Source organism: Drosophila serrata, unplaced genomic scaffold (genome assembly GCF_035046125.1).
Source record: "Drosophila serrata isolate PLE 108 unplaced genomic scaffold, ASM3504612v1 contig_217, whole genome shotgun sequence".
NCBI classification, from domain to species: domain Eukaryota; kingdom Metazoa; phylum Arthropoda; class Insecta; order Diptera; family Drosophilidae; genus Drosophila; species Drosophila serrata.
Window position 1 is genome coordinate 868,312 of NW_028257115.1, and position 20,300 is coordinate 888,611.

At 37.5% G+C, this 20,300-nt stretch overlaps 1 protein-coding gene across 8 annotated transcripts in view; it reads left to right on the forward strand.

The window, feature by feature from the left end:
- Positions 1-14,966: 14,966 nt before the first annotated feature.
- Positions 14,967-20,300, forward strand: part of Tet (Ten-Eleven Translocation (TET) family protein) — a 118,237-nt gene continuing 112,903 nt past the window's right edge. For 4 of the 8 annotated variants that reach the window (XM_086829541.1, XM_086829542.1, XM_086829543.1 and 1 more), the window contains exons 1-2: positions 14,967-18,370; positions 18,606-18,935. In XM_086829541.1, coding sequence (XP_086685667.1) covers positions 16,604-18,370; positions 18,606-18,935 — 2,097 coding nt within the window. In that variant the 5' untranslated portion in view covers positions 14,967-16,603. The remainder of the gene's footprint in view (positions 18,371-18,605; positions 18,936-20,300) is intronic. The other 4 variants (XM_086829544.1, XM_086829545.1, XM_086829546.1 and 1 more) reach the window with 1 other exon arrangement.

Sequence of the window (20,300 nt, forward strand, 5' to 3'; positions counted from 1 at the left end):
ACTAAAAACAACTCCAGATGGCCGCAATTGGTGACAGGATATAGGAACAGGCACAGCTGGAGGACACTGAATTACAAAATAATTATGGTTTTTATAGATTTTGGAGAAGCGGAAGTTCTGGGATTTATGGAATACATTTTTGGTTAATTCCAAGATTTAAATGTAGTTAAATTTTAAATATAAATTTATGGACTTTATGTAGAAAATATTTTAGAAAATAATTTTCCTTTAAAAACAGATCCCCTAAGTAGATACAAAAATTATTCATAAGCATAGTAAGTAAACTTTGCTCTTAAGAGCTAAATATTTAACCTCTTCTTTTTGGTCTTAAAGACCGCTCAGTCTCTTGAAGATATATCCTATCCAATTTCTTTAATATGTTCTACTTTTTAAAATATATAAGGATAAAATCAATTGGATAGGGGTCACTGGCTAGCTCCACCCTCACACATTTAACTTGCTCTTTAATAAGTGCACCTCGTAAATAAATATAGCTTGGCTATTTTCCCATTTCGAAGGAAAAGCCACGTGAAATTCAGGTTGTTCCATAATTTAGCTTTGGTTATATCATAAGCAATATTCTGATGTATATATATCATATCCCAGGTGAGATGATAAATAAATAGAGAACATTTGCTGCCAGGTTGTGCAATATTTCACCGCATTGCATAACTAAGCAAAGAAATAACAAATGTATTGATAAGTCAGAGTTCGAAGTTCGAGTTAGCATTGGCCGAAAATCTCAATTAAGCCGAAGGAGCAAGAGCCTCTCGCTCACGTTCTGTGTCCTGTGTCCTGTGATGTCCTGTGCTTTGTACCTGTTGTGGAAATTCAGCTGCCAGCGATTCAAACTGGCACAGTGGGACGGAATCCTGAAACCCACCCACTGAGCTCTATTGAGACTCATCTCACACCCCGTGACTCTGTCGAGGGTTAATTTGTCCTGGCGAAGGATATATATTTAAGAGGGAAAGAGAGTGAGAGAGATCGAGCAAAAAGAGAGAGAGAGAGAGAGTGAGAGGGGACTTGGTGTATTGTGCAGAGTTTTAGCAATGATTAGCATCACGAAATGGAAAACTATTGTTCCAATACGCAGTCGAGGAACCAGGTAAAAAGGCATTGACAAATCAGGTAAGAATGCCGTCACAAAACAGAAATCAGAAAAAATAACAAAACAAGGGAAAGGGAGGGAAAGGGAAATAAGAAGGAGAAAGAGAAATTGTTGCAATTAAAATTAAAGTCCTGAAAGGCAATAATAATAAGGAACAGTTACGAAACGAGGTTTGGAAAAGGATTCAGAGATATAAAAGTAAGAAATGTTAGTAGATAAAATAGTAAATTAAATATTTAAATTACCTTAACTTAACTATATTAATAAATATAACATTAATTAACAACAATAAAGACTATTGAATTGCAAAAATCAAAGAAACGTTAAAAATTTTTAAATACGAATAAATCAGATATCTCAAACATTTTCTTTTAAAAATACCTCAAATTAAACCAGCTAAATTTAATACAAAAAATTCTTTTTATATTATTTAACAGATAAATTTATATAAATTATATTTTTTTGCCACTTTCGACGGGCTTTAAAAAATCAGCATCCCGCCTGGGGAAACCTTTAACTTTTTAGGTTACAACAACTATTCACAGGCTCCTCTAAGGACGGTCAATGTCCAGTTGCCGATCCCCCTTCTCCTTCCCTGCTTAGCCCCCTGCTGACCTCTCTCTCTCTCTCTCTCTCTCCACCTTGAAACCCCCCGAAAAACCCCCGTAAAAATCGAGCAGCTGAAATTTTCTGCCAAGTCCAACAAATAGAAAGAGAGGGCTGCCTGACAACTGAGAGATGTGAAAGAGATGGCCTGCTTCATGCTGCAGAATGAGGCACACAAAAACAACAACAAGAACAGCCACACAGCAAACACACACACACACACACACACAATGCAGCAGCAGCGCTGCGTTGTGTATAAAAATTTAACATCTGCTCCTTTCATGATTTCGGAAAACTCAAAACTCGTACAACAACGATGAGGGCTGTAATGGCACAAATATATAAATATGTGAGTATATTGGTCTCTCTATCCCTCTCATTCTGCACTGAGAAGAATTTTTAATTATTTATTTATGCACTGGTTTGTTATTTAATAGTAAAATTTGGAATAATAAATTAATAAGTAAAGGATATTATTATTTCAGTATGATATCGAAAACTTAGTGAAGCGGTCATTTCCGACCCTATAAATTATATACATGTGTTATTGATCAGCATCCAAAGGCGAATCGATTTAGCCAAGTCCGGTAAAAAATATAAAATTTTTCAAAATTTTTTCATATTTTAAAAATTTTATAAGGGGTAACCCCTCATTACAATTTTTCAAAAATATATAAAATTTGTAATTTTTTAATATCTAAAATTAAGTATGCAGATTTTTAAACCTAATAAAAACTAACACAGAACAGTTTTCCGAATTGAATTTAATGCCTTTTTGACCGAGTTATGCTCAATTTACGATTCGACTTTTAATATTTTTAAGGATATCTTTCTCTACAAAATATATAAAGTTCCCAATAAATATTACATTTCTCTCAGTGCATGGCTATACACCTCTCTTTTTCGCACGCTGTGTGTGCGTGCTTAGCAGCTTGTTGTTGCTGTTAATGCATTTGGCTTGCTTTACTCGTATTACGTGCATTTGCCGCTTTCAGATACGCAGATACTCGGATGCTCGGATACTCGATGCCGAAAGATACTCGGATGCGTAGATACTTCTCGGCTGCAGATACTACTAAGAAAGAAGCTGCCAACTGGCAGATCTTAAGCGGAATGAAATAAATTAAAGTCAATGCGAAGAAGAAGCATCCGCAGGATACCTTGGTCCTTGCCTGCTTTCTGTGCTGCGTTGCATCTACACCATTGGTGCATTCAACTTCAGCGCCAGATTTTTACTTTCCTCTCTTGCAGCTCCTTGCCCTTGGAGAGGAGCTCTGATTTTAATGGGCAGGGGTATATTTAATCGATCGGAGAGTTGGTTTACACTCAACGAAAATATATGGTTATATATTAAGAAAGTGGGGTTTAGGTTTAACAGTTTCAACTAACTTTAAGAAGTAGTTTTAAGGAATTAAATGTGATAAATTGAATTAAATTTGTATACTCACAATAGGATACTAATTTTACATAGTATTTAAAAAAAAAATGGTAATGAAACTGTAACTTGATCATTAAGGAAGAAATAAATAAATAATATATAACAATTTATACCGTATTTCTCAAGGTCCTAGCTATTGAAAAAGGTAAGTAATGTGATATCAATAATTTAATTAAATTCTTTTTAAATTTCCCTCCTCTCTCTCTTGTATTACGTTTATAAATAACAATTAAAATATTCATATTATTAAATTTCTTACTGTATTTCTAGTCATTTAGTTGCTATTTTTTTGTTTTTTTATTTTATTTTATTCATTTTTCAAATACTTTAACAGCACCAACTGTCAGATACATTTCTGGTTTCCTTTGCCGTTCTTCTTTTGTATTGTGGCTGCTTGCAATGTGAATGTCCTTTGCTGTCCCCACAAAGGACACGCAGAAAGCGAATAAGCAAGGATACTGAAAGAGACAGAGAAGTGAAAAAGTAAAATAAAAATACCAAAATGCACACGAGAAATCGCAGTAAAGTGAGTTTGAGTTTCCTGCGAAGAAGATAGACTTGGCGGATGCCAGCTTTCAAGTATCTAGGACCATGGATCGCGAACTTAAAACCATTCAGAAATTCGATTTAAGTTCTACAGATGGTCCTGGTCCTGCCTGGAGCTCATAGTTTCCTGGGATTTTTTTCTGCACGAATGGGACAGGTCAGTGTCTTGCCTAAAGGGATAGGGGTTTGTTTTTCATAGCCCACGATGGATGGCTGGATGTATTTCCATTACGCAAAACGCAAATAGCGCGCGTATTTCTCTTATTGTTTTGTTATTTTTTTCTGTCAGCGCCAGGCAACAATGCAACCCGTCAAGGTTTTCCATTTTCCGCTAAGGATTTTTGCCATTTTTCCCGCATCCACGTGCAAAGCGCGCCGCTTGAACAATGCCGGGGCACAGGAATAAAACAACAAAAAAAAAGGATACTCGACTAATAGTTGGCATGAAACGAGGTTGCAAAAGGCCCGCAAAGAAAAAAAGTGAAATGAAATCAACTGACATATAGAGAGAGAGCCAACAGCAACGTTCCACCCTCCTCCTTTGGGGTAGGAGAAAACATAGAAGGCAAATTGTACCAAAAACCCGCAACAGCAGCAGCCAGTGCAATGCCAGGATATATGGCACACTCACCCAACCTCCCACTGAAACACAGCCACAAGGTCCTGCTGCATGTCCTGCGTCCAGCAACGAAATAAAAACGAGCACAGCAGCAGCATCGAGCAGGAGCAGGAGCAGGAGCAGGAGCAGGAGCAGGAAGGAGCAGCAGCAGCAGCAGCAGCAGTGGCAAAAGCAACAGCACCGCAGCAACAGCAACCGTTGAGGAAAAAAAATAAAGCAACCAGAAAATATCCGAAACACTTGCAAAAATATTTAAGCTAAAAAGATTTTTATAATTTAAATTGCAAAAAAAAAATGTACATCCAAGGAATATCTGTTTCTTTTGAATTATCTTGCAGGGTTCCTTGGCATCCTTAAACATCCCATTTCATTTTATAAAATGAAATTAATATATGGTAATATATAATTTATAATATTTATAATATTATAATAATATTATTAATATAGTATTTTATTTATAATTTTATGTTATCTTCAATGACTCCTAAAATTTCCTTTATAAAATGTCTACATTATATGGTAAAACCTTTTCCGAATAAAATTCTTAACAATGCACACTCCTCTTAATATAAAAATTTATAAAACATTTTTTTTGAAAATATAATTTTTATATCAGAAACAAATTTTTAAAATCCTGCAACTCCTGGAAATCCTTTATTTGATATGAATTTTTCCTTATTAACCTCTCAGTGCACTTAGATTGCAAGTTCGCATTGTGAGCGCGAAACTAGGGAAAAATTTTTTTAATTGGAACAACAACTGTACAGCGACGCAGCAGCAGCAGCAGCAACAACATCAGCAGCAGAAGCAACAACTACAACCGGAGAAGCAACAGCAACAAAAGCGCACTTCAAACGCCGCATGGCCGTATCCGTGTCTCTAGCTCCTTGCATTTGTGTTTGTTAATGAAAGAGAGAGGACATGCAGCTGTGCATGTCCAAGTGTGTGTGTGTGTTGCGCCAGGACATTCGTGCCAAAGGCTGCAACCGCAACATCAAACAGCAGCTGGGCAGCAACAAGCCAGGTTCGATGAATCGATCGCAGATTGCAAAGCAACCAAAGAAGCAAGAGATCGAACAACAGGGTGATTAGGGTAATATCTGTTAAATTTAGTTAATTAAATTTAATAAATGGGAAGTAAAACTAAATAGTTAGAAGCAAAAAAAGAAGGCCAATGTTGACTTAAATAGTAAATAAATAGGGTATAGCGTTTGAAGTTAAGAAGCATATATTTAAAGAATATTGATTAAGGATTGGGTGGCTATATCCAAAGTTGACTGTTTTTATTTTAAAATTAAATATACTTTTATGATTAAAACACTAAAAATTTTTGGGTATATTTTAACTATTTAAAACCTCTTGTTTAAATAGTACACAATTATATATATTACGTTTTCATTTCATAATTCTAAAGTCTTCAAATTAAAATCCTTAGAACATTAAAATAAATTTACTTCCCTTTCTAAAATCCTTACTAATTTAATAATATTTAAATAAATATTAATGGCAAATCCACCCCGCCTGACTGACAACATGTTGTGCCTGCAAACACGTTCGCCCGAGTTCGATGTTGCATGCGGCTGTGTGCGGCGTCCATCGGGGTTGGTTTGTTGCCGCTCGCCGCCCGTCGTCAGTTGTTGTGTATCCTTCGGGTGAAAAGTTTCCTACGAACAAAAACTTTGCACCGCTGCCGTCGCTAAATAAAATGTTCGAGCGCTGAGTGGCGAGTGCGAGAGTGCGAAGAGTGCGACTGCTGAGCGCGTCTTTCAGTTAGCTTAACTAAACTAACTAACTATTTAGCACAATCGTTTAATTTCCATTTGCAAATCAACACACACTTTCCACGGATGTGATCAACAAGAGAGAGTTCAAGGACTCGCACAACTAACTTGTCCCAGTTTCGCTTAATAATAATATCTACCAAATGTGACCAGTGTAAACAAGATCGAAAACCACAACAAAATAATTATATAAAAACGAGATTTAACGCAGATGTTGCATCTGCCAGAGTTCTAAGTTTCGATTTCAATTTGCAATTTTAATCTCGGTTCGGAAAATCCAGTTTCGAGTTTCGAGTTTTCTTTAAATTTCCGTTCCCCCTTTCGTTTCGTTAATTCGCGACGCGGCTTGTTATTGTCTACTTTCGATTTCGTGCGGTTTTTCGCGGCTTTTCCAACGGTAACGGTTTTTCTTCGCCTGGATATGGAAACTACTGGCCAGCATTTCCAATAGCCAGAAATATTCAGCCTCAGCATTTTCCACAGGCAGTTGAGCTCAAGGAGAGCAAAAAGGATAATGGATTAACAACAAAGGTTTGTGAGGGGATTTTTTAAAAAATAATTAATACAAAACTAGGAAAGAAAAGAAGAGATCTACAATTAAATTAAACAATGAGAGCACTAATTGTGAATAATAATAATATTTGAAAAAGTATATCGTTTTCTATGATGTTATATATAAAAGTTTAAAGTAGGATTTTAAACAAGACTCCTTTTGAAACATTAAATAAATAACTAACAAAATCATGAATAAGATACAAAAGATATAAATTATTTAGGTTTCTTTTAGTAATAATTGAAACCTAGAAAGATTGACAAGAACGACGTTGTAACACTTATAAATAAGTTCTAAATTTCAATCAATTTAAAATGTAAAAATATATGTTTAGCTTCAAAAATTTCTTTACTAAATTACATACAGTATAAAAGGTTGTTAAAAAATATACAAAAAAAAGCAGAAATACAATAACAACTGATAAAAAAAACATGCCCAACGATTTTACTTTTATCATAAACATTCTAAAATTATTTTAATTACATAAACAAAAAGATGACCCTATCAACTCCACATAAGTAAATCTAAGACATTTCCCTCGATTCAACACACCTCAGGCAGCTTTCAAGACAAAACAAAAGTTCCAATTGCAATTTGCATTATATTATTGTTTTTATTTGGGCCCACAGGAAACACTTTAAAGAACATAAACACGTAAACAAGGAGATAACATTTGTTGCTATTTGCCTGGGCACTGTGATTCGTTTCGTTATTGGTCATCCGAGGATCAAATTACAATAAGTGCAGGCTCAAAAGGGGAGCCCCCGGTGAAAATCTCGAAAGACATCTAAACGGGCAATTTCGGCAGCTAAGCAGCTTTACTTGTGCGCCAATTGATGGGCGAAGTGCAGGCCAAACAAACAGAAATAAAACAATAAAGTTGACGCATAAGTAAACCAATGCCACAAGACAAAAACTTTTGCTCATCTTTCTTTTTTTTTGGTTCTGTGGCACTGCAAGAAAATTGGGATTATTTTGAAGGATTTAAGGGATTTAATTCAGAGGTTTTTTAAATAGAAATTAATTAATAGTTTACTTGGATTTTTGCTATAAGAGAAAGAGGTTACCTTAGGTTACCTTTATAAATATTTATCCCAAGTTTCCTTCATAAGATCTCTTTAACGATACTTTTAGCTTATATTTGTATTACATTTATAGAACACATATCTTCCGCAAAACCTAAATCTATAAGCTTTCGAAAATGTATCTCAAGTAAGTTAGTTTTTCTCCATGTCCATTTCACATTTCACGAAATGAGTAATGACAACAGAAGGCAAAAACAACGCAAACTGTTGCTGTCAGAAGCTTCGAACTGCTAGATACATTTCGCGTTCTGTTGCCGCAAAACAACTTAAATTAAAAAGCAGCGGGAGCGGGGAGCCAAAGTTCTGGATCTGAAGAGTTGAGTTATGCCATTCCCAGGCCCTGAAAACGTGCCGCCAAATGAAAACAGCAGCAGCAGCAGCAGCGACATAAAGCTAAGGCCACCAGATACGGATACAAAGATACAGAGATACAGTCGCAGAGAGACAGAGACAGGCTTCAGATACTCGTAACTAACAGTAACGTGCGTACGCCAAAGGCAGCAACACGAGTGCACATCTTCAAGATACTTTTTTGGCGCGCTCGGAACAGAAACAGAAGCTCAAAAAAATAAAACACAACACAACAAGCAAAAGGAAAAGAAAGCAAAGCACAACAGAAAGCGAAAAGAAAAGAACCTAAAAGGGAGGCCGCCAGATACAGATACATATATACAAGGGATGCAGAGAGAGAAATAAGCAAAATACAAGGATTTTCACCAAAAAATATAGATAAAATTAAGTGAAGGAGTTTAAATTTGTAAATTTCTTTACTAACTTTGATATTTTTATTATAAATACTAGGAGGTTTCACGTTTCTTAACCACCTTTTTTGCCCAGTGTACAGCCCACTCCTTGGCGCTGCCTTGACATGGCAATAAAGAGAGTGAGAGAGAATTTAAAGAAAGATAAATAATAAGACCAAACAAATTGAGGCGCAGGCCGGCCGTAAGAAGTTCAAGTTCAACGGCGACCAGCTAAATGTATCTTTGTATCTGTGGATCTTGGGCTGATGCATGGCTGCAGCTGTATCTGCTGGATGCAATTTGTCGACGGACGCCTTGCCTGCAATTTTATGACTTTAGCAGCATTTACAGTAGCTGCGGCAGCGGCGGCCTTTTACCCCCAATGAATTTAGCAGATACATTCTATATTTAACCAAGGAACTAAACACAGAATGCTCATGGGTTTTTTTGTTTCGTTGTTTACATTTTCGCCGACCATTTTCATTCATGAAATACAAGCCGAAAAACGAGAAAGAGAGAAGAAATATCTACAAGTAGGAGTAAGGTAAAGGACAGGCAAAATTAAGGCTTTGACCTAGAGAAAAAATAAACAACAAGCCCCCCCAAAACGGTTCCCGCCTCGTTAACAGTAACGTGCGTGACTTTGAAAGCATGCGAGGCAAATGACAAACTCGTAAATCTCAACACACACTCACGGGGAAGCGAAAGTGGGCTGGGAACTAAGTACCCTACCTTGTGTGTGTGTGGGTGTGTGTGGAGGTATATCCTTCTCCGTACATTCAACCGTAGTCATCATCATACACGGTTAATACTCAGCTGGGTATGCAGAGGCACACAGGCAGGCCTGCCACTTCCACTTCCAGCTCCATACAACTCACTTGGCACTCGGCTCCTTGCATGGCTTCATTGTGCCGCATAGCACGTTTCATTTCATCCACACCTGCTGCTGCCCCCTCAAAAGCCCAGAAAACCCTTGGCTCCACAGACCCCTAGATGCCACACCCACCAACCTTTGGCACAACTCAATTTACACGTGACACACACACAACAGAAAGCAGATATGGAGCGAATTAATGGTAGAAAGAAAGAGTATTTAAAAAAGATATTAAACATGAATGAAATAATGCAAATAAGAAATAATTAAGTAAATTAGAAAGTGCATTTATAAAATATACTACAAAGTTAAAGTAGTTCCTTAAAATAAATACATACATTTGCTGGGTATTATAATTTTAGTCAGAAGCTTAAACTAAGTGAAGGAATCACTTCCGACCCTATAAGTCATATATATTCTTAATCAGCATAAACAAGCGAATGGATCTAGCCGTATCTGAAAAAAAAAAATAAAATTTTAATTTTTTCAAAATTTTAAAATTTGATAAAAAATTTGACTTAAAATTTGCAAAAATTGGCAAACAATTTAATTTTTTAATTTAGTATGCAGATTTGCAAATCTAATAAAAACTAGCACAGAACAGCTTTCCGAATTGAGTTACAGGCATTTTTGGCTGAGTAATGAGTTTTTTAAAATCTGAATTATCTTAAAATTTTTCATATTTAAAAATACCAATAAAAATCCATTCCAATTATATTAGTTTTTTGTTTGAATTTATCTAGAAAATAATTCTGCATTACAAAATACTATATTTAAATACAATAATGAATAATAGAACAATAGAATACATAGGGAAAAGATAAAACATTTCTAAACGATACAAGAGTATTAATATTTGGACTTCAAAATGACTGTTCCCATTTATTTTTTATACCCAAAACAGGGATTCTCATTTCAGTCAGAAGCTTAAAACACATCGAAGGAGTCATTTCCGACCCTATAAACCATATATATTCTTGATCAGCACAAAAAACTGCGTCGATCTAGATTACTCCGGACAAAAAAATTTTTTTTTCAAAATTTCGCCAAAATTTCATTACATCGTTAAAATTGACAAAAAATTTTAATTTTTTTACATTTTAAATATAGTATGCAGATTTTTTAACCTAATAAAAATTAACTTAAAACTGCTTTCCGATTTAAAATTAATGCATTTTTGACTTAGTTATGATCGATTTAATATTCTAATTTTCGCATCAAATTTCGAACTACAAACCTTGGCTTTGGAACTTCTTGCTGACTGAATTTAAATTTTAACAGTGAATAAATACGTTTACTATTGCAAATTCTTTTTCATAATGTCCTGAATTTCCCTTAAAACTCTACCGTAAATTTTCTTCAACCCTACTTTTGTTCCACTTTACTTAACCAGGTTATCAGGTGTCTTCGAGAAAACACTTTCTTACAAAACCCATGGAAATATCAATTTGATCAAGTGCCTTCAACCACCTTCACAAGAAATGCAATTTCAGCCGGCAAGTTCAAAGTATTAACATAAAATAAAAGTATCTTTTCCCCCCACAAACACATACACTAACCGGTTTGCAGGGCTTCCTCATGTAATTTTAGCCAACAAAATGATTCCACCCCATCAAAACAGGAATTTTATTCATTAACTTGGCAGCAGAAGCAGTTGAACATTTGGCAATTGTAAAACATGCATAAATATGCAAACTTATTATGCACCCAAAATAGTTGCATTAAATGCAAGGGAAAAAAATGTTAATAAATATTTAGTCCAACTGTTTTTGAACTTATTTTCATATATGAAAGTAGCAAAAGTTGTAAACAAGCGCAGAATGTTCAGATAAAGTATTAAAATATTACATTGAAGTGAAGGAGTTGGGGGAAAGGATGAGTTGGGGCCAGGAGTAAGGATGCTGTGCCCCTTCATTTGCACAAATGGAGCGTCAGCTTGACAGACAGTTGGGTGGGTAAAAGGAGAGGTTCCTGCAGGATGCCAGCAGGATTCTGCAGAACATGCTCCACAGCTCAACAATCGTTGGCTGCACTTGCTATCAGAACACTAGCCGTGGGTTATAGGGTATCGGAAATTCTAAGAGTTTTCTGGACTTTTTAAAATTGCTAAAATATATAAAAAGAAAATTACATTTCTCCAAGTTTGATGTGGTTAACAAATAAGTTTAAATACATCAGCTTTTAGCATATTTAACTTGGAAAATATACACCTAACCAGGACATCTGTTATTCCATAGACTTGCTCTTAAATTTCATTCATATTTTCCACTTTTCTCTACCATTTTCCGGACTCCCTCTCTCTCCTTATTTCCCTGGCTGGAGTTCAAACAAATACAAAGTCAAACAGCGCACAGGTAGATGGTTTGGTTGTTCCCTCGGAAAACACCTGAGACCCCTTGATCCTGTGCCAGATTTCTGCTCTTGTTTCTGTTGTTTCTCCGCTTTTCGCACATGCAACTGCCGAGCTCGGTTTTTCTCCCTACTCCTGACTATATATATATTATATATACATAGAGCCATTTACACCCAAAAAGAAAAACAGCCCTCGCAGTCACCTAGATTCTATGCCGTCTGCTCTATGGAGCTGCTGCTACCATTTGCTACCATTTTCATTCCTCGACAGCAACTTTGTTCTCTCTCCAAAAATGACGCATTGTTCAGTCACATCATATATAGTACATATATAGTCTGGGCTGCGTGTTTAATTTGCAAAAAAACTCAAAATGCGAAAAATAAAGAATGTTGTATGTACATTGTACGTACATGTTGCAAAAATGTGCTGTATTTAGCGTAAGCGTAAGCAGCAAACAAGAAATTTTAAGTGAATTGCGGTCATTGTTCCTGGTTTCCAACATTTTTATTTATTTTATGGTTCCGTATGTTTTTTATTTTATTTGAACACACACAGACACACTGGAATACTGGGGCAGTTGGAAATAGAAAAAACCATGCATAACATTGAAACTTCGTTTAAGAGCTTCAACCAGATAAGGTTGGATAAGATAAGGATTTTGAAATGTGATTGGCGGGAAAAGGTTGGTTAAATAATTTATATAACTTTTTGGTGTTATATCACTAAAAAGGGGTTAACGGAAACGAGGCTCCGGAGAAGGAAGTGTCCATCTCTCAGAGAAACGGTATTAAACAGTGAGAAAATTTTAAATCTTCCTGGCTTTAAATTTATTTTAATGAAGAATATGATTAATATTTTTCATTAAAATAAATCTATAGGTAACGAATCTTATTAATTGTAATAACTTTCTCAATTGAAACCAAGAAAAAAGGTTTCTAGTCATAAGAATAATTTAATTTCATTGTTTTTTTGACTCAGGAACTTTAAAAATCTATATCTTAATAACTACCTATAGAAATGATCTGAAATTTAGGATACAGGCTTATTAATATGTAAGGTTTCAGTTTCAGCTAAAGTTCTAGTGCTAACTGTCTTGCAATAAATAATATTATATATTAAACAAACCCATATATGATATGATAATGCAACTTTAGCGGTGCATTCCCGATTTGTCTTGGGTCAAGGAAAAGGAAGCGCTAATTGCAGCCTGCAGATGTTGCCATTATTTTATTCCCAACTCTTTGGCCCAATTTCGGTCAAATCGCGAGTGGTAAATGGGGATCGGGTACGGAATCGGGATCTTTATCGCGCCATGTCAAGCGTAAGAAGCGTAACTCTCCCAGGAAAAAGAAAGAGGAAGGAGAGGACGAGGACGAGGACGAGGCTGAAGATGACGTTGGAGGGGAAACGCAGTTACAGCTGCAGAACAGGACAGGATGAAAGGCCAGCAGCAGCAGCAGAAGAAGTGGAAACGCGAAACGGAATCGCATAAAACGGAAAGTGCAGCAAATTGTGGCAGCTGCAACATTTTGTGTTTCTTCTTCGTTTTTTATTATTATTTTTTTCCGCTGCAGGTTCTCTTTTTCTCTGTTTTTTTCTGTGCCTCGGTTGGCCGTTGGCCTTTTACCGTTTTTTATTGACGGCACTGCAACTTGCAACAAAGCAAAAGCAAAAATGAAGAACTAATGCAAAAGGCAGAGAAGGAGAGAGTGAAGGCAATTGCAGCACGCAAATTGCAGTCGACAAAATAATCAGACTTTAATTGTCGTTCTGCAACAATGTGCAGAATAAGCCCGGGAACCGAACCTCAAGGAACCCAAGGAGGAGCTCATGGCAAGGAAGAGCTCACCCCGAGCAATGCCACGCGAAGATGATTCGATGTTGCTGGTGTTGCTGCTGCTGTTGCTGCTGCTGCTGATGTTGCTGTTGTTGCTGCTGCTGATGTTGCTGCTGCTGCTGTTGCAAGTTGTCAACCGAAATCGGGCGAAAAGTTTGTCCGTTTCCAAGGCTCGAGGGTGGAATTGTTCAGAAGATATAAAAAACTAAAGCAAATTTCATTCTTGTGGGTGTGGGAAATCCTGAAGGTTGTGACTTAAATGGGTGGGAATTTCCAGGCACAATTATACTCGTTGCAACCAATGACCATGAGCCAAATTTATGGTGAAATTATACTATTTAAACAGTGATAAAACTATTTATAAGAAAAGCGTTTTAAGGGGAAGTTAATAACAATTATTTTATTGAGGGAAAAAAGTAATGAAAACATAGATTTAATATATGAATTTATTTTTTTAGCAAGCAAATTTATTTTAATAATTATATCTGTTAATAAATTAAGGTTTTTACGAAAACAATCAGTCAAGAGTTAATATATTTAATTGCGGGATATTTAAGTGGTTTAATAAGTCCGTGAAACTTAAAATTTTGTCATTAAAATTTTTATAAAAATCAATTTATGAATGAATTAAAAAATATATATTCAAATAAATCAATATCATTAATAACACAGAAATTTTATTTATAAAAAAATCTTGAATTCAGAATAGAATTATAAAAAATATTTTAAAAAGTTTCCTTTTCCTTCCCTAAACCTTAACTTAGCCTATAAAAAAAATGCCTTTAATGTTTTGATTCAATTCATATAATAATATATGCTAGGTCTTTTTCTAAAATTTTAAGTTATCATAGAAATATTGTATATATTTTGTATATTTTTCTTAAAAAATATTCCTTTAAACCCTTACCTTCCTTCACAATCCTTAAACCTTACATGGCCTATCAATAACAAATTTACACTCACTTTAACACCTCAAGAGCCCTGCATTTATGCAACTTTCCTTGTAAAGCAGACACACTCACAAAAACCAGAAAACTGGTGCAGCTTGCGGCACATTCAGTGCATATAACACCATTATCTTTCTGGATATATCATCATCACGATGATGGATGATGATGATGATGATGATGACGATGAAAAGGCCCAAAGACCGGAGCCCAATGAACTTTCTGAAGCGCAACGAAAGGTTCGCTGGCCAAATGCAAAAAGCCAAAGGACGCGCACGGCAAAAATGAGGAAAACGACAAAAAAAAAAAGAGAAACCAAAAGTACACCTGTGCCACAAAAAAATAAAATAAAAAAATAAGAAAAAGATAAAAAAATGATACAAGAGAACAGCGGGGCTAAAAAATGGCGAAAAAGGCAAGAAAATGACAACGGCGTTGAAGGCAACTGAAATACGCGGCTGCGAGTGTGTGTGTTGTGTGTGTGTCTGAGTGTGTGTGTGTGTGTCTACAACAAAACCAACTTGGCAGCATAACTTACAAGCAACAAAAAACATAAAAAAAAGAAAAAACACAACAAAAACAGCGGCAATAAAAAGCCAGAAGTGAGTGTCCTTTAGCTCATTTTTTTCTGCTGTTCGTTTTTTATTATTTTCTGTTTTTTTGCCGCTTCCTGCCTCGCTGACTTGGCCGCTCATTATATAGTCAAAGACCATAATTATGTGTTGAAGTTTGTAGATGTTTAAAGCAACTGAGCAAGCAAGGAACAGACAAAAAAAAATTTAAAAAAAAAAACAGGAACAGAGGAAAGCCTTCAAGGAATGGGAAACTTTTTTAGCCAGGATATTTGTTTAAAAGAAACTCACAGAAACACCTTTCTTTATTCAATTCAACTAACCAAATTTTCTTTATTTCTTTTTCTCTTGCAGCTTTCAGTCAAAGGATTTGAGGACTAAGGATACAAAACAACAGAAAAATACTTTGAAAAAACTTGAAAACCCTTTTCGGCCCACAATCAAAATTTGCAACTAAGCCAACAAAAGAAAACAAAAGCATAACAAGAAACATAAAATGAATTAATAATAATAATAATACACACAAAACTTATATGAGAATATATACATAAATAATATTAATACTATTAAACGCGCTAATGTTTAATTAATTGTTAAGCCAAGAACCCAAAACAAACAAACAAACGGAAGACAAAGATTTTTAAGCCTACACTTTAAGTACAATTTACTAGACATACAAAAACAAAAATACTTAAATTATTTCAACAAAAAAGCTGCAACTATTTTTATATCCGAAAACATATTAAGCAAAACGGCGAATTCAATTGAGAAACGAAGCAAAAACCAGAGTACAAAAAAATCTTTAATCAATTTATATACAAAAGCGAGCAAAATAAATAATCAACAGCAAGTAATTAATAAACCTAATAAACCAACAACAACAAGAACAAACAAACAAACAACGCATACAAAATACAAATTTTACAAATTACAAATTTACAAGAATTTTTAATAATATAAAAACAAAACAAAATCCGCAAAACAAAACGATTAAAGTCTGCTACAAATTAACAAAAAAATAATTAAAATCATATATCAAGAATACAAATTTTTGCATAGCTGCCGTTTTACAAACAAAAAAAAATAAAGTACAAAATACCAAAACCAACAAATCTTACAAGTTTTCTAACCAACCAACAAACAAACTTACAAATTTTAAAAGCAAAATAAAAACGAACAAAGTAAAATCAAGTAAAAAATACCAATTTAATAAAAGCACTTTACAAAATAATAATCAAATTTTGCATTAATCGTATGTAAAGAAACACACACAAGCAAAGCCAGTGAGTTCAAAAGATAAACAAGAGTAGCTTCAACTTATACACATAGTTATACAAACGAATTAAAGTCGAGACATTTAGACAGAAAAAATAAAAAAAACACGAGAATTTTAAATAGAAGAACTACCTCAACATAAGTAGTGAACCGAGAAGTGTACAAAACAATTAAGGACGACGACGACGACTCTCACACAGTACAAATTGCTAAGGATCTGAGACAGAAGGACACTGCATAGCCATGCTTAAGTTTGTGCTTAAATGGCGTCTTCAATATTAGCCCAGAGCAGCAGCAGCAGCACAGGCGTTCCTGTAGATACTGTCGGCAACTTGGTAACCGGAGCAGCCAGTGCCACATCCACATCGGTGGAGGCCACTGTCTCCAGTTTGCATAATACGCATTTGAATCAATTGAGCAGCTTGAGTCAGCACTATACAACGCCATATCACCATCATCCATCACATCATTACCACCACCAACAGCAGCAGCAGCAGCAGCAGCAACACCAGCAACAGTATCACCAGCAGCAGCAGCAACACTCCCAGCAGCAGCAGCAGCAATACACCCAAGAACAGCAGCAACGTTGGGACTACTATGCCAGGCAGCAGCAACAGCAGCAGCAGCAGCAGCAGCAACAGCCAGCGGCCGCCACCAACGGCAACACAACCAGTAGCTCCAACACCAATCCCAGCAGCAACAACAACATCAACAACAGCAGCAGCAACAGCAACGACAGCAGCAGCAATCCTACGGTTCCAGCCCCCTTGGGCAGCAGCAGCAATGGCAGCAATAATAACCATGCTAGCGTTGCCGCCAGCAATCCTGGCCAGCAGCAGCAGCAGCAGCAGCGGCACACTGATGCCAATGCCCTTTCCGCCGCCTCCGCCGCAGTAGGAAGTCAAGCCAACAATACCAACAATACAAATACCAGCAACTCCAATTCCAATTCAAACGGCAGCTATACGCGTCCCTGGGAAATGGAGTCCAAGGATAATGGTCCACAGCAGCAGCCCCAGCAGCAACAGCAACAGCAGCAGATGAAGAGTGGCTTTGAACCCTTCTCTAAGCTGCCCTCGTTCCAGAGCCAGTTCCATGGCTTTAATGAGCTGCTGCCAGATGGAACACCCATGCCAGTGCCCATAGGAGCAGTGCCGGGAGCAGTGCCAGGAGGACCTGCAGCAGCAGCAGCAATTGCAGGACCCGCACCAGGACCCACAACTATGAGCTCCCTGCAAACGGTGGCCATGTCGCCGGCCAGCATTTCGGTGAGCTCGCCAGGCATGATGAGTGTGGGTTCACCTTTGACCCAGCTCTCGAGTTTGCAGGCCAGCATTACGCCACCATCGGCGGGCAGTTTTCCGGCGCCACCGCCGCCGAATGCCTTTGCCCATCATCATGCCCTCAATCCGCATCATCATCACAGGACCAGCGCTGGGTATCCTTATGGAGAGATACCTCTGTATCCGGGTTTCACGCCGCTGAGCGTGAAAAAGGAAGTCGGAGCGGTAACGGGTGGCAGCGATTTTGAAATGCTGCTAAAGAAGGAGGACTTTGATCTCAGCCACAGTGGCGTTGGCGGTGGCCTGATCCACCATCCGCTGCAGCATGTGTCCCAGCAGCAGCAGCCAGGACACCATCCCATACCGATGGGCATGCACACACCAACGTCGTATGATGGAAATAATAGCAACACCAGCTATCCGCAAGCGGCGAGTGGCAGTGGCAGTGGCAGCCACACACCGCACACCACGACCCAGCCCACGCCCACCACCACGACACCGGTCAAGGCTGAGAAGCTGCTCCAGTCTCCAATAGCACGTCTGGAGGCCAGAAAGAAAGAACGGCGGAAACAGCGGCCCAATTCGTTGGAGTCCAGTGCCGAGAGCGAGGCCAGCGGCATGGACGTAGACCCAAGCAATCCTGGCCAAGTGGATGCCGTCTCCAGCACGGCCAACTTTAAGAGTCCATTGAGTGCTCTAGGAATGGGGGATAGCAACGATGCCAATGCCAGTGGATGTGACAAGCAGGTAGGTGTCTAAGTCTCAGTCACAGGTGTGGGGTTGTTGGAATTTTATAGAGGAATATAGTTAATAACAACTAAAGTCTCTGCTACAAATTCATCCTATAAATACCTTGAGCTCTATGAGAATTTTAGAGCAATCCTTTTGCAATATCTATTGATCTATTCCAATAATTTCCAACAACTCCAACCCAATTAACGAGCGAAACCGGGGGCGAACTGGCAACCGCTGCGATTAACAGGACTACGGTCGTCGCCACCATCTTCCGCCACCCACACTGCCCCCGCCAATTACCGCCCACAACCACCAACGCACCCACCACCCCATACACCAACACCCCAACCAACAACAACAACAACAACACCAACAACATCCGCACAACCACAACCACTCCAACGACAACAACTCCTCTTCCTGCTCTCTCTTTCAGTCGAAGAAGAAACGCAAGCGTTGCGGCGAATGCGTGGGATGCCAGCGCAAGGACAATTGCGGCGAATGTGCTCCCTGCAGGAATGACAAAAGCCATCAGATCTGCAAGCAACGTCGCTGCGAGAAGCTAACCGAGAAGAAGGTGAGTTCAAGTTTGCAGAATTTACTATAAGTTAGTCCCAAGAAACTTCCCACCGAAAAGCGTGGCCTGGTGGAGTATCTCACAGATTCATTCAGAGCCAAGCCAGAAGTTACTCAATGAAATTGGAGGGAACTGTGGAATGAAAAAGGGGTTTTTACTGATAAAAATCTATAAATTCTCTTTTATAAATTAATAATGTAATGATTACTTCTTAAAACGATGATATATCAAAGAAGACTTGGAATATATCACGGGTTATCTTCGACTTTCGTAATCTTTTCTTAACTAGACTCTTCTAAGTCCTAGTTTGGATCTCTTAAGGATATTTGTAATACTTGAAACCACTGTGCCAAAACGGGCAGCTGGAAATCTTCTGAAACTGGTTTTCTACTCCAGCTCCTCTAAAGAAAGAAAAAAAGAGAGCCAGCGGGCAATTCGCATCCACATTCACGTTCACGTTCGCGGTCTTTCGCACCAGCGGTCAGTCACTCAGGATTTATGTCAGCGCAACAGATGTTCCGCAGCCAAGTGCCAAGACAGGCTCTTTCTTACCAATCCTGTCTCCTCTCCTCACCATCGTCTCCAGCTGCCTCGATTTAACTAGTAACCTACAATGAGAGGAGCATCATTTTGAGTGTGTGTGTGCCTAAGTGCCGGCATTGCGTACGAGGTGCACTCGAGAGTATCTGCGCTGAGTGATCCGACATCCGCGCATCCTCTAGATACTCACAGCTCCTTTTTTGAAATCACTTAAGATGCCGCTGCCGCAGGCAGAGCGTGTCCTTTTCGAAAGGAAATCAGGTTGCACATGTGTGTGTGTACAAGAGGACCTCGAACCTCACATCTCTCGCATCTCAAATTGCGCTGCATGTCGTCACTGAAATCTGCGGGATTGGTTTGGTTTCCAAGTGAAGTGGAAGTTCTGGTACAAGTTCAATGGCCCAAGGACCACAAAGGAGTTTCAATTGATCAGTAACCATAGATAGGAGCACGAAGGGTTGCACAGAGCATCTTAATTTCATAAGTTTTTAAGGGGATATATAAGAGTTTACAAGGTTTTAATTGATACAGAGATTTAAAATGACATATTATATATTTGATAAAAATATTTCTCATTTCTGAAACAAATATATATAAATTCAGTGGATTTTATAAAGATTATTTGGAGAGGAAAGGAGATTTTGAAAAATGTTGTAAAAGAGGAATTGAAGAGGGGTTTAAGTAGGACTATATATACTATAATATATAATTAGATATCATTCTAAATTTATCCTTTGCAATAGATTTTTAAAGATTTTTTGGAGAGGACAATATATAATAAAAGGAAGTCATTAATTTTTTATTATTACTTTGAGAAATAATTAT